This window comes from Danio rerio, chromosome 12, assembly GCF_049306965.1.
Source record: "Danio rerio strain Tuebingen ecotype United States chromosome 12, GRCz12tu, whole genome shotgun sequence".
Taxonomy (NCBI): Eukaryota; Metazoa; Chordata; class Actinopteri; order Cypriniformes; family Danionidae; genus Danio; species Danio rerio.
In genome coordinates this window covers 22,133,006-22,148,239 of record NC_133187.1, presented here as the reverse complement: position 1 = coordinate 22,148,239, position 15,234 = coordinate 22,133,006, and the positions used below count along the sequence as shown (strand labels likewise).

Genomic DNA, 15,234 nt, shown 5'->3' with positions numbered 1-15,234 from the left:
TTGTTTTATGAATATAAATATTAAATAGCCAGTGAAGCTGATATCGCAATAAGCTCAAAACACAAGCACTACTCTTACCAGCGTCATACAATGATCAGTCTGCACAATATAGAGATTCTGGAAAAGTGTCCTGTAAAAATTGGCACATGTTGTCGCCCCAGTCACATGTGAGCTGTATATTGTACATTATCTATATTTAACCATTGGTAGAACTTTGTGTAACAAAACAATTGGATTTGATGCTTAATTTTTGATGTACTAGAAAGTTAACTTTATAATTTTGTGCATCCCAGATAGGGTTGATCCATCCTGTTAGTTATCCCAGTAGGAGTTGTAAGCATCTGTTGTTTTGTTTTCGTGCATCTCTGTTGATGCCCCTGATAACAATAGTACACATGGGAGCATTTAGTGGTTCCTCAGATGCGTCAATAAGTGCACGTTTTCTTTGATGTGGACTGATGAGACCCGAAGGAAGCTACCGTTCTAGAAGGTGTATGACATCAATAGCATCTTTCTCAAGGCCTCTCACCTTGAGTCTATTTTTTTTGTTTTGTTTTGCTTTCTTTTGCGACTTCCTGTTCAGTCCACCCTAACGTGGCGTCTTGACGCTTACCAGCTTGTCTGCAAATCCCATCAGTCGCTCAGATGCTAAATACAAAAAAGTCAGGAAAATCTATTGTCGCTGCACGCAAAGTGCTCTTCCAAAAACATGATTTCCTGCTGTGTACGTCCAGATATTACCGTAATGTTCAGTCTCCAGGAACAAACTTCTTGTTTTGTTTCAATTCATGGGGAGAACAAATTGTAACATTCTCAGCCAAAGAAAATGCTCTTCCTGAGTCGGTTTTCCTTAAAAAGATGTAATTTTAATCAGATACTTAAAATATAATTTAGGAACAATTCACAATCAGATTTCTTTTAATAGGCAATGCATTAATTAAATGATTGATATAAAATGATATTAAAAAGGATAAAAAATAATACAAATAATTTTTGTTTATATATATATATATATATATATATATATATATATATATATATATATATATATATATATATATATATATATATATATATATATATATAGTGGTAGGCAAGTTTTTTTCATAAAACAAAAATATGCACAAATTCATTTAGGCTGTAATAGTAATTTTGCTAAAAATTATTACAAATTAAAATATTAAAAAATAAAATAAATTTATGTGATGGCATGATTGAAATTTCCATGAATTCACCATTAATCTTGTCATGATTCTGAAGAAATAATTCAAAAATGTTGATGACATTTATTTTTTTTATGTTCCATATAGTTGGGATGTTTGATTTAATTTTTGTAAAAACAATAATACTTAAAAACAATTGTTTAATATCAGGGTTTATACGGTTGTAGAAAACCTGAAAAAGTCATGGAATTTTGACCTGGCATTTTCCAGGCCTGTATAAGTTTTGGAAAAACAGAAAAACCCACAAGGTTTTGGAAAAGTCATGGAAATTACATTCACATTAAGTCATTTAGCAGACATTTTTGTCCAAATCAACTTAAGCTGCGGTCACACTAGAGTTTGTGCTTGCAAAATTCTGTCGTGCGGCGCTGCGAAAAGGGCCGGGGTTAAACAATATATTTAGACATTAATAAAAGTGAGCGATTGCTCCATATTTTAAATTCATTCTTTCATTTTCTTTTTAGCTAAGTCACTTTATTAATCTCGGGTCGCCACAGCAGAATGAACCGCCAACTTATCCAGCAACTAAATTTTATTTAGTGGATGCCCTTCCATCTGCAACCCATCTCTGGGAAACATCCATACACACTCATTCACACACATACATTACGGAAAATTTAACCTACCCAATTCACCTGTATGGCAAGCCTTTGTACTGTGGGGGAAACTGGAGCACCCGGAGGAAACCCACGTGATCGTGGGGAGAAAATGCAAACTCCACACAGAAACGCCAACTGACCCAGTCGAGGCTCAAACCAGCAACCTACTTGCTGTGAGGCGAAAGCACTACCTACTGCGCCACTGCGTAGCCGATATATTTTAAATTTCTTATTTTAAATTATCTTCTATTGGTCTCACGCAATCACCTTATGTGATTTTGCAGGTAGAATTCACCTTAAAAGCTTGAACTTTAGAATGCCGTGAAATGCGATACTAACATGTCACATGTGCTTGCATTTCTGAGCTCCAGCATTGACATGCCTATGAATGGAGGTCTATGGAACGAAAAGTGCAGTGTGATTGCGACTTTATAATGCAAGTAGTTTTACCTACTATTACTAGTTTAACGAACTATTAAGATTATCTAAAATTAATTTGACAAATATCTGTATATTGGAATGGAGGTTAGTTGTTTTTACTTCTTTTTATTTCTTGGCCAAAAACATGTAGTCATATTATTAGTGCAGTGTAAGTATCATCTGTTTTACATAGATATAACAATAAATTGAAACTATTGCGCGTTTTATGATATGTTTTAATACATTTTTTTAACGTTTCTTATGATTTACCACGTGTATATAGACATTACCTGAAACATTAGGTCATGAAAATTTGAAAGTCCTTGAAATTTTGTAGCAAAAATGTGTATGAACCCTATCATAGTAAAAAAAAAAACTGTAGTTATTTACTATTGAAATCTATTGTAACATTATAAAAGTTTTTATTGTCTTTATTGTCTTTTTAGTGTCTTATTTTTACCCAAAATGTTTGTATGTTATGTAAATTTGTAAATACTGTATATTATTATTATTCATTATTAATTTATTTTATTTTTGGTACATAATTGCTATACAATTAATGCAAATTTTCTACACTAAACTAGACTAATAAATAATGTACAAGTACAAGTTGTTCTTGGTTAGTTTATTGTTCCAAATCCTTTAATGTCACCGAACTTCAAACTGCTAGCCGTAGTTCATGGGTTATTTTAGCCTGTATCTAGAGGAAGCTTAATCATAGGATGGGTGTTGTAAAGGAACACTTCCCCACCATTGATATGAGCTGAAGGATTATGCCATTAACATTCTTTTTATCCCAGCATTCCTGCTTCTTTCCACCCAGATTGCCCACGCTCTTTCTGTCTGAATGTGTGCTGGTGTACATGAGCCCCGAACAGTCGTCCAGACTAGTGCACTGGATTGCAGAAACCTTTCCCACGGCCATGTTCATTAACTATGAACAGGTAAGTTAATTATGTTAAGTGGCTTTTAACACTTTAAGGCAGTTTAACACTAAGGCTATCAAAGAGTACTGGTTTGAATTGCATGCTCAACCACAGATGTTAGACACACTCCCCTTTTCATTCATTTTTATGGTTTCCACAAACAGAGACTGACAATAACCCAACTCAAAGGACTTCAACACTTCATATGGCACACTAATGATAATTAGTGTGCTATACTGTGTGTAACTGACAACAATTTATTATTCATATTATTATTATTGGGTATCCCTTTGATTCAGTATCACATGAACGCTTTTTGTATATGAGTTTGGTGACTTATTGCTCTCCTTACATACTGTTTTTGGCCTACTACTGTACAGTGGAGATCAAAGTTAGGGATACTTTTATTACCTTTTGAGGTCACAGCTTAGTATTATTCAAAGTTTTTCTAACAGAAGTGAAACAGACATTTTTAAGGCATACTTTATTTTATGAGTTGCATTTATTCCAAAGCAGCGGTTCCCAAAAAGGGGGTCCTGGCCCACATGGGGCCCTCAGCAAGCTCTGTGGTGGGTCGCGTCATATTTTTAACCTTTTTTAGCAGTGGGCAATTAGGAGAATGATAATGTTACCTTAGTTCTTTTTATTCCCTGGCTAACTAAAAACATTGACACATTTGTAATTCATCCTCCACAAAAAAGACAGTTTCACTGATTTGCCATCAGCAGCTAATAGTAATGACCCAAGCATACTAGACCCAGGAAAGGAAGCTCCAAAAATTTCGGGTCGCAGCGCTAGCAATACTGGAAACATGAAATGCTGGAAATACCAAGATAGTTAGCTGAACTATGGTTTTATTCTATTTCTTAAAGCAAAGAGTCCCTGACCCAGCCACAGTGCAAATATATGCGCCAAAGTTCTTGCTAATGAATGCATGCCAAATTAATAAGACATTTGGAGAAGACTCATTCCCAATACCATGACAAACTCATAGCATTTTTTGTGCGCAAGGCACGCCCAAAATGAGATGAGGGATGTCACAGCTACTGACAAGAAACTTTTATAAAATTGCCAACTAATATTGGGGCAATTTAAAGTCTAAAGACTTTGGGAGACTAAAAAATAACTTTGATCAAAATTGCTGAGCACTTTCCTCACATTTATTGGCTTTAATCTGGCACATACAACTCTATTTAAAGGTGCAGTATTTAAGTTTGACACCCTGTGGTTGAACTAGATATTGCATTCCTGGATCAAAATAAATGCAAGCGCAGGTTGCCAAATTGAGGACCAACAGGAGCGAGCCTGACGATCCAGCCTAAAGACTGATTTAAATTGTGTTCTATGTAAAAGCAACAACACGCGATAGAAGGAATATTTCCATCTTAAAAGGAGTTTTTATTTTGACCAACTCCTCGAATTGATATTAGAAATGGCTTCTATTTCTTGGAGCTGAACTACAGGATAAACTGACAATTATCAGCTCAGGTACAGCTCATGTGCTTTATTCATTGGTAAATGCTAACAATGTGAGTTTAGATGCCATTTTACGTGACATTTATTGCCATACTACTGAAAGCAGCAGCAGATAGTTCTTCTCAGATCTTGAAATAAAATAAACAGTTTGAAATTGAACTTCAGAACTGTGACTTAAAGCTAACGCATATCAGTGATTCAGCATGTACATTTAATAATGGTATAGAGGTTTAACATGTATTAATCAGATTATGAAACTTACCATTTTGTGAGTGAGTGCATATTCTGTGCTTCTTGAATGGCTGTATTTACATTTCTGTTGTGTTTCGTCTGGTGCAAACAATCAAATTGCTTACCACTGCAAATCTGGTCATGTAGCATGTTGTTACAATGTAACCTGCTCAACTAAGGTTTACGTTCCTAATATTTATATTATTTGCTAATTAATAACCACCTCATGTGGAATTCTGAATCTGTGTCTCATTTCAGATTCTGTTTTATGTCCACCAGAGGTCGCATTTCGGTCTCATGCTTTGAGAGCCTTTCTGAATGAATGAATGAATAATTTGCTAAAGTGACAGTGGGTGGGTTAAAAGAGCCAAAGCAAAGACAGGCGTTCTGGCACGTAACACTCATTGTCAGTGCAGAATATCTGACTTTAGCATTGTTTTTCAGATAAACAAGCATATTATTGTATTTTCATGTTTTAGAAATGTCAAAAAACTTACATACAGCATTTTTTTCTTATAGCAACTCTTTAACCAGCTGCTTAACTTTACAGTTTTCACAGAATTTGCAAGATGGTGAGCCTTAGACTGAAACCCTCCGACAGAAGGTCATCCAGATTAATACCAAAGAGAAGAGCCTTTTAGCCATAGAAAAAAAAGTTGGTCATTGCAAATCTGTAATTTCTAGAATATAGCATATTTACAATGTCTTCCACTCATTCAATTACCCCAAAAAGGCTGGGTGCCCAAGAAAGATAAATGTTGAAAAAGACGAGATAATGTGGAGATTGTCACTGGGTAATCGCTTTAACACTGCAGCTGAAATTGACTGTCACTTTAGCACTGAACAGAGTGAAGTTCTGCTTTTAGTGTGTTAAGGGTTTCTATTCCAGTGAGAAACATGTTAATCAGTCTTTTACATTGGGGAAAGACTAAACCCAAAGTGTAAATAAGCCAGCAAAAGTTTAGATAAAGTGTCATGGTTTAGTGGTGTTTGTGAGTCTGCAGCAGGAGTTTTGTCACGTACAGATACATGACAGAGTGAAAGCAAATGGTTATCAGAATTTCTTTCGGAGACATCCGGTTCCTTTCCTGTATTCATCATTTTGTCAGCCAGCAATTTTTCAGCAACTCCTTGAAGCTGAAAACTTTCATCTAAGTAATTAAATGGCTCAGTGTCTGCTGTCACCTGGCAGCAAGAAGGTCGCTGGTTCGAGTCCCGGTTTCGGTTTGGTCATGACTTTGTGGAGTTTGCATGTTTTCCCAATCTTTGTGTGGGTTTCCCCCATAGTCAAAAGACATGCACTATAGGTGAATTGAATGAACTAAATTGGCTGTAGTTTATGAGTGTGTGTGTAAATAGATGAGTTGAGTGTGTATGGGTGTTTTTCCAGTGATGGGTTGCGCCTGGAAGGCCATGCGCTGAGTAAAACATATGCCTGAATAAGTTGGTGGTTCATTCTGCTTTGGCGACCTCTGACCACTGAGACTAAACCGAAGGAAAATGGATGAGCGAATGAATTAAATGGCAAAATTGAGTCCTGATCTAAACCTGATTGAAAATCTAACTAATATCATGGCTTAGAAACATCACAGTCAGTGAACTGTTAAAGAAACTGAAGAAAAGCAGATTAAGATCACAGCAGAACAGTGTAAGGTCTCATTCCCACCGAATGCGCTTCAGACTTGTTTGAAAAAAAGCACAGCATAAAGCATGAGGGTATCCGGACAGTCACTGAGCGCCTGTAAACAGAAACTGGCAACTAAACCTGCCTCCGATTTTTTTTCTGATTGGTCCATTGCTGTGGAACTGACAGTGATGGGCTGCACTGCATGTTAAAGTTGAAGGCTTTTTAATGTCACACAGCATCTAAAAATGCGGTTGTCAGGGGCGCTTGAAAGCGTAACTGTCATCAAGCGTCTATTTGCATTCAAAAACAATAGAAAAGTAGCACATTGGAGAGGAAAAATGCATTCTGTATGAACAGAGCCTAAGAAACTAGTGATGTCCATATGTGCTAAAGTGCACTTACTACTGATTTTGTATGCACTGTACTTCAGCAACTTCAATGGCTTCCTGTTAAGTCACGTATTGATTTTAAGCACCTGACTACATTTGTGACCTGGTAACTCTCCAATCCGCAGTATTCGTTCTGCATCTGGACTTACCCTGTATCATCCACACTGTAAACTTAAGACTATGGGTGGTAAAGTTTTTTTGTATAGTGCACCTAAGCTATGGAATGGTCTACCCATCAGCATCAGGAATGCTGCTTCTTTGGACTGTTTTACGAAACTTCTCAATTCTCGCCTTTTTACCATTGCTTTTAAATTAGGTTGATTGTTTTCGTCAATTTTATTGTACATATTTTATTGTCTTATTGTGGTATTTTTACAGTTTTATATTGTTCTGCTTAGTTACAGTTTGCCTTGTATGCTTTTTAGCTTTTTGGGTCTGAGAAAAGCACACTTTTATGGAGTCAATCTAGAGCCATATACAGCATACTTGCAAAATATAAGAAAGTTTTGCAAACAAAAAATATATATAAATAAAAAAAATGCAAATCTCCAAAAATCGCTTAGCAAATTTTTTTTTTCTTGTGGACAAAAAATGAAAAATTATTGTACACACTGCACACATACTGAGAGTGAACTGTGCTGATGACAAAATTTTCATCACACGAACTTCTCAAATTCTCCAGTTTAGCATAGTCTAGCATTATTTTTGTCTGCTCAGCTAACTGTTCATGTTTTTTCAGGTGAACATGAACGATCGCTTTGGGCACATCATGATTGAGAATCTGCAGAGACGGCAGTGCAATCTGGCTGGAGTGGACCTCTGTCAGTCCCTCGACTCTCAAGTAAGAAATTTGCATGAACTTTTATTGCTTTGTATCCGTAATGTACTTTAATGACGAGGAACAATAGAGTAGTGGTTCTCCTCACATAAAATGCTAAAATAATGATTAATGTTTTAAAGAAAAGAATTCCCTTATTCAAAAATATCTACAGGACATGTGGTTCACTCTTTTTTTAAATGCCTAGTGAAATGTTTTGACGGTACATACAGTTTTATGCAAAAATTTGGACACACCTCTGTGGCTGCATAGTAATGTGCTTTCTTTATAAGAGGAAATGCCATTTGTTTTGTAGAGAAAGCTAGATAATGTCATGTTTTTCAGTCAAAAATCCACAGTGTAGCAGTATTGAGATGTGTGAAATTAAATTGAATATAAATAATAGGTTATGCAAAAGTTTGGGCACCCTCTCTTTTGTGTGGATTTTAAAATCTGTAGTAACTTAATGCTGATTGATTACAACTCAAAATTGATTTAGGTGACTCAGTAAACCGTCGTGAACATGAATGATTGCTTTGGGCACATCATGATTAAGAATCTGCAGAGATGGCAGTGAAATCTGGCTGGAGTGGACCTCTCGATTCTCAAGTAGGAAATATGTCCATTTTGAATGAGCATGAACTTTTATTGCTCAGTATTCGTAATGTCCTTTAATGACGAGGAACCGTCAGGCTCTTCGAAAGGTGATGGTTCTGCTCTGTACAGTAAAATGGTGTCTTGCTATGTACAATCAAAACATTACACAGGGTTGTACTTGGAATTCAAAATTGTTTTCCTGCTCAGCATACAATGGGTGATCAAGACTCAGGAAAACAGCGCAGTTAAGCTCAAGTCATTGTTTACTGTGGTTAACGCCAACACTTCAGTCTCACAAAAGCATTATCAGCGCAAGTCTCTCAAGGTTACTCCATTGTGACCTCCGTAGACACCTCAGGATATCTTCTCAGCATGATTTTACATTGCGTGAAATTCAGGCTGAAACTTGAATCTGGTGTAAAAAGAGAAGAGGAAATTATTTCTTTCAATGCTTTGTTCATTTGGTTGATTTTAATTTATGGATTAGGTGTAATGATGTAACTATAAACAACACATTTTAGCAGTGTTTGTTAAGATTCACCACTGTTCAAAACCTATTTATGTTTGTTATGTTTGTGCTTTTTTTCTTGCTTCAACTTTGATTTTTAGTCATCTTACAGATTTTGCTGGAATCCTGTAAATTATATGATAAATAATAAGGGAAGGTTCATTTATTTGTTGCACAACCTAAAAGGCTTCCATTAGTTATTATAATTTAGTTTTATTTATAGATTTTATTTTCAATTAAAAAATGTAGATGATTAATACACAAGTATATATCAGAGGTTCTCCTCAAATAAAATGATAAAATAATGATTATTGTTCAAAGAAAAAGTATTCCCTTGTTCAAAAACAACTACAGGACATGTGGTTTTCTCTTTTTTAAATACCAAGTGAAATGTGTTGATCGTACATACAGTTTTATGCAAAAGTCTAGGCACCCCTCTGTGGCTGCGTAGTGATGTGCTTTCTTTATAGGAGAAGATCGCAGTGAAATGCCATTCTGCTTCTAGAGAAAGCTAAATAATGTCATGTTTTTAGGCAGAAGTACATAGTGTAGCAGTATTGAGATGTGTGAAATTAATTTGAAACTGAAAAATAGGCTATGCAAAGTCTGAGCACCCTCTCTGTTGTGTGGATTTCAAAATCTGTAGTCACTTAATGTTGATTGATTTCAACACAAAATTGATCCTAACATAGATGCAACCATTCATGAAAAAGGAAATTTAATCAAACACTGAGGATTTTGTAATACCTGAAGAATGTAAAAAAAAAAAACTATACAAAGTAATTATTTGAGTGCAAATCATGACTTTGTTTGATTACAGCACAACATTGATTTGAGTGACTCAGTGAATCCTAACACGTGCAACCAATCACGAAAAAAAATATTTAGGATATCTGATTGCTAGTTGTGTTTCTCTCTTTTGTGAACCAGACGGTAGCAACATGGGAACCTTAAAAGAACTTCCTAATGAACTAGGATAATTCACCAACATGAATTAGAAGGATGAAAAAAGCTGTCACAAAGGTTTAAAGTCTCCATCTCCACATTCAGAAATATAGTAAGAAAATGGAAAGCCACAGAAACCATTGTTGTGAATGAAAGATGTGCTAGACCAAGAAAAATATCTGAAAGGGAAAGGCGAAAATGGTTAGAATGGTCACAGAGAAACCACAGACCACCTCCAAACAGGTCCAGTAACATCTTGCTGCTGATAATGTCATTGTACATCGTTCCACAGTCCAGCACATCTTCACAAAGAAGAGCAAAATGCAAGGTGATGCAGAAGAAACCTTTTCTGCATTCTGCTTACAAGAAGAGTCATTTGATGTGTGCAAAGTCTCATCTGGACAAGCCTGAATCATTTTGGAAAAATATACTGTGGACAGATGCTACAACCATATACGTAGATGCTTTGCATGGCGAAAAAACAACAATGCGTATTAGGAGAAGAACCTGCTCCCTTCTGAAGAATATGATGGAGGGTCCATCATGCTGTGGGGATGTGTGGCAAGCACGGGTTCTAGAAACCTTGACAAAGTTAAAGGCCGCATGGATTCTACCCAGTATCAACAGATTCTGAAGAACAATGTTCAAGAATCAGTCAATAGGCTGATGTTATGGCAGGGTTGGATGTTTCAACATGACAATGACCCAAAGCACAGTTTCAGATTTACCAAGGAATTCATACTCAAGACACGATACAATGTACTAGAATGGCCATCCCAGTCCCCAGACTTGAACATCATTGAAAATTTATGGATTGATTTGAAAAGCACCCATCAAATCTGACTGAACTGGAGAGGTTTTGCAAGGAAGAATGGTCTAAAATGCCTTCAGCAAGAATTTAGAGACTTGTCTTTGGTCAAAAGAAGCGTCAACAGGCTGTTATTTCAGCAAAAGGTGGCTGTGCAAAAGATTGATGTCATTATTCTGTTGGGGTGCCCGAATTTTTGCATGTGTCTGTTTTTGTTATGACCTAAATTGCACTACATCTGTCGATTAAATAAGTGTTATGTCAGAACTGAAATGGTGCTTTTTCTCTAGGGTATAAAATATATCCAAATTAAGTTGCTGATTTAAAAGGCCAGCAGACTATGGCTTGCAATTATAAAAATTGTCAAGGTTGGCCAACTTTTGCATTAAAACTTTATAAATAAACATGGAAAATGATGACTTAAGTACTAGTGGTATTTTAGTGTCATTAATATGGGTTATACTTTTAGTAATATGAATGTTTATATATTTTCAGTTAATTATTATATAACTAAATAATTATGTTATAGTTTTGCTTTATTTAATGTTCAATAATTGTGATGTTTTGTCCTTTGCATTAGTTTTATTGCTTACATATATAAAGTAATTGTATGTATACATTTAAAAAATGCTATACGTTTTTTAGGACCTCAACTAAACTATTAAAAGTTTTCTGAGTGTGTTTGTGTTTTATATACTACTTAACAATTGTTTCAAGTAATAAAAATAGAATTCTTTCATTGTAATTAATGAGTATTTTTAAGTATTACTTGTGGTTAACAATGAGAACTCTGGCACGTGTTTTCACAGAAGGACCGCTTTTTGTCTTCAGGCTGGGAAAGTGTAAACGCACTGGACATGATGACGGTCTACAGCATGCTTCCTCAGGAAGATGTAGCAAGGTACACAAGCCAACACTCAAGTACAGTTGTAATCAAGTGTGTATTTTTAACTGTACAGCCTGTGCCAGGAAAAATACAGATTAAAATCTCTCCCGTAATTTTCTTTGTTGCGCAATCACAGAATTGAACGTCTAGAGTTTTTAGATGAAAAGGAACTTCTCCAACAGCTTCTCCAACACTACTGCATCTGCTGGGCTGTGAAAGATAAGCTCAATCTAGGTGAGACTTCTGTTTTACCCAAATAACTCCATTCTAATGTTAGATGGATAGTTGTAACTTACAGCAGACTTTTCTTTTCAGGCCTGTCGCAAATTGGGTTTTAAACGGCAAGTGGGACTCGGTTGTAAAAGTTTGAAACAACATGACCAGGAGTCAGACGACAGGAAAGGGAAGTCATTTATATCTTTATTTCCATTTTTGACTACAATAAAAATGGAAACTACTGGAGTCAGCGTCTTCTCTTCGCTTTTGAATGTCTCCTTATGTTTCCCAAGTGATTGACGTGTCTGACTTGAAGTGCCATATTCAAACTTCTATGATTTTTTTTTACCATAACTATTATTAAACCATTTTGGAACATTTGTGGGATGCACATCAATGCTTATTTTGTAAGCTTTGTGAGTGTAACTGGCCCTCTGTATTAATATTAATGAATTGTGATGATTAATAAAGACAATTAAGAGTGTTAAATGAATGTTACGTGCATGTATTATTATTACACTTAAGAAAAGTTTTACTAGAATACTGCAAAATAAGTGAGCAAATTCTAAAAAAAGCAGCAGATATTATACACTCCAAAAACCCAAACGCTGGGTTAATAATTAGTATTTAAAATCATTCAAAAAACAAACCCAACAGTTTGACCGAAAATTGTTTAAAACCACCAGCAATTAAGAGCCTAGTTGCACCTCATCAATTATTATAACGAGCATTTAGTTAAATAAGTTATTGAGTTGATTGATAATTATCGGACATTCTAAAATGCTGGGTTGTCATAATGTTCATATATGGAGAAACCCACCTATGGGTTCATTTCTTCAGATTTTTTAATGCCAAATACAGCATATTTTTAGATTGTATAGGACAGTGTTTTCCTTTTTTTTTTTTTCTTTTTTTTTCATTTTAATACATGGTTTTACCAATATCAAACCCAATATTTAATTGCCCCCACAGTATTTAGGATATTTTGTTATGGTGAAAGATCAGTACATTGTCATTTACATTTTATTAACAAAAACTTAGGCCCCTAGTTAGGGCCCTGCTTAGTTTTTAGCTTCAGGTGTAGTTATCATGTTCACGTTGTGCACCATGTTGTTGAAATAGCAAATGCATTTGGTCCCATTTGTGCTGGCATGAGTGTGTTAGGGCGCATTCTTGGTGTTTTTCTATTTTGAGGCAACTAAAACAAACTTTGCCATTGGTCATCTAAAAGTGTTAGTGATTGGGGGGGGGGGGGTCCAAATTCACATAAATGTTGCTTATTACACACACAGGGATGTGCTGCAGCAAATATTTTTATATATGAAAAAAATATAAGAATTGCAATGTAAAATATTATTGTCTACATAAATATAAATAAATTGCTACCTCTTTCTGTGCTTTCTTCGTCTCAGGGGGTTTTTGGGGAATTTGGCTCATTCTATAGATAGTCTTAAAGGCCCTTTAAGACACATCCTAAGTGCACTTTACACCATGTGCTTAGATCGTTAAAATAAGGCCTTAGTAGTGCATTATATTGCATTATGACCATCCCAGTGCATTATATTGAGTAACACCAGGCTATAGCAGTAAGTGAACTCCTTACTGTTCACAGAACAGTACATATTCCACCCAAAGAGACACTTCCAGTCAGTAAAGAATTTGGTGTTAGAACAGGAATTATGGGGATTAATTTGAGATTGATAAAGGAGCAATTGTGATGGCATTGCACCTCAGAACATCAGTTTCAGAAACAGCGGAAATTGTGGGTTGTTCGTGTGCTGTAGTAGAGCTTATATTGCAAAAGCGGTGCACATATGGCCAAACAATGAACCGTTGTCTAGCCGCGTGTCGCCCACAGCTCAGTGATGCCGTAGTGGAGCAGAGACTGCTGCACATTGTTCACCAATTACCAAGAGAGGGCACCTGGATGCTAAATTAAGCAGACACATGCCAGAGGTGGCAGTATTTGAATGGGGTTCTCTTGGGACAATTTAGGACCCATTATCCCAGAAGGACAATTCCTGACAACTGTCAAGTATTTAGACACCATTGTGGACCTGCTGCTACAACTCATGGCTACTGTGTTCTTATCAAGAGGTGGGGGAATTTCAATTAATGCCTTGGCCTCCAAATTTACCTTACATGAACCAAATTGAGTTTGAAAGTTTGAAAACCAGATTCGCTCTATCACCACAACTCTACAATGTTTGTTGACATTGGTATTCCAGAAGACCTATCCCAACCTCACTGAATCAGTTCCTCGACGCATGGATACAGTTTTGAGGGATTGAGTATGTCCTGCAGGTTATTAGGTGGGTGGTCATAGTGTAAAAGCTTATTATTGTATATTAAATGTTTTGCTATATGTTTTTCATGGTTTAAACTTTTTATTACCAATTGTAACAATGTTTTAGATTGTGATTTATTTATTTTTATTTATTTTTTTGTATTACTCCCCAATAGCTGGTTAATGTAAATATACCATCAATCATGCATGTAGGTAGATAAGACAGTCTGCTGAAGTTCAAACAAAAATAGGGAGCAAAGTTGATTTAAGTGACTTTGAACATGGCATTGGCCTTATTGTTTACAGACCAACATACACAGATTATATCCAGATTTATATACAAGAGTATTTCAGAAAATGCTTTCACACAGAGGACATTTTGGTTACAAAAAAAAAAAAACATCCAGTGCAGGACAAAAGCTGAAAATACCTTTATGATGGCAGAGGTGTGAGGAGTATGATCAGACAGAGTTCAAGTAGATAGATAGTCAAGAATAGCTAAAATAACCACTGTTTACAAAGCCTGTAGAAGAGCATCTCAGTACTCATCAAACACTGAAGCAGATGAGCTACAGCAGCATAAGAAGAGCACTCTAGTGTCACTTGGACAGCAGAACATTGATATTAATAGGTTGTCTGCTTTGACCAACGTCAATTTTTAGAAAGGGTTAGAATTTCCCATAAGCTTGAAACCATGGATCCATCTGTGTGTAAATGGTTGGACCTGATGGTGCTATAATGGTTAGAGGGATATAGTCACTTAGTACTAACTGGGCTGGCCATATCAATTTCTTCATGACCATGTGAAATGTTACAGTAAAAACCTATAGCCTGGCTAACAATATGAATTTTCTTTAGATATTTTTTTAATTAACTGTAGATTGACTTTCTCAGAATTCCCTGCATGACACTTCACTGTTTATGCTTTTTTTGTAGACTTTACTGTAGTTATATTTAGGTTTCACTTACTAATGTATCAGTTATGTACTTTAGTTGTTTATTGTAATGAAATGTTTATTGCATTACCTTAGCTCTGTGTGTGTTTACCATGATTGTGTTTATTAGTTTTGTGAACGACACTTTCTTTTCTTTTACATTTTCTTTTTTTTTTACACATTCTGTCTCCACTTCCTAATCTGCAATTGCCTCTCTGGATATACCACTAACTGTACCCCCCCCCCCCCCCCCCCCCCAAAAAAAAAATAAAATAAAATTACTAATACTTTCCTTCTTAGACTTTACAGACCTGAAACTTGCCTATAGCACTTATTCATTGTTG

General features: G+C 35.7%; 1 protein-coding gene across 2 annotated transcripts in view; it reads left to right on the top strand.

Moving 5' to 3' along the window:
* The window catches only part of lcmt1 (leucine carboxyl methyltransferase 1), a 29,789-nt gene extending 16,731 nt beyond the window's left edge, over window positions 1-13,058 (top strand). The window contains 5 exon segments of one of the 2 annotated variants that reach the window (NM_001004645.2): window positions 3,066-3,186; window positions 7,631-7,732; window positions 11,376-11,467; window positions 11,589-11,686; window positions 11,768-13,058. In NM_001004645.2, coding sequence (NP_001004645.1) covers window positions 3,066-3,186; window positions 7,631-7,732; window positions 11,376-11,467; window positions 11,589-11,686; window positions 11,768-11,790 — 436 coding nt within the window. In that variant the 3' untranslated portion in view covers window positions 11,791-13,058. 2 annotated transcript variants of the gene reach the window in all.
* The last annotated feature ends 2,176 nt before the right edge of the window (window positions 13,059-15,234 follow it).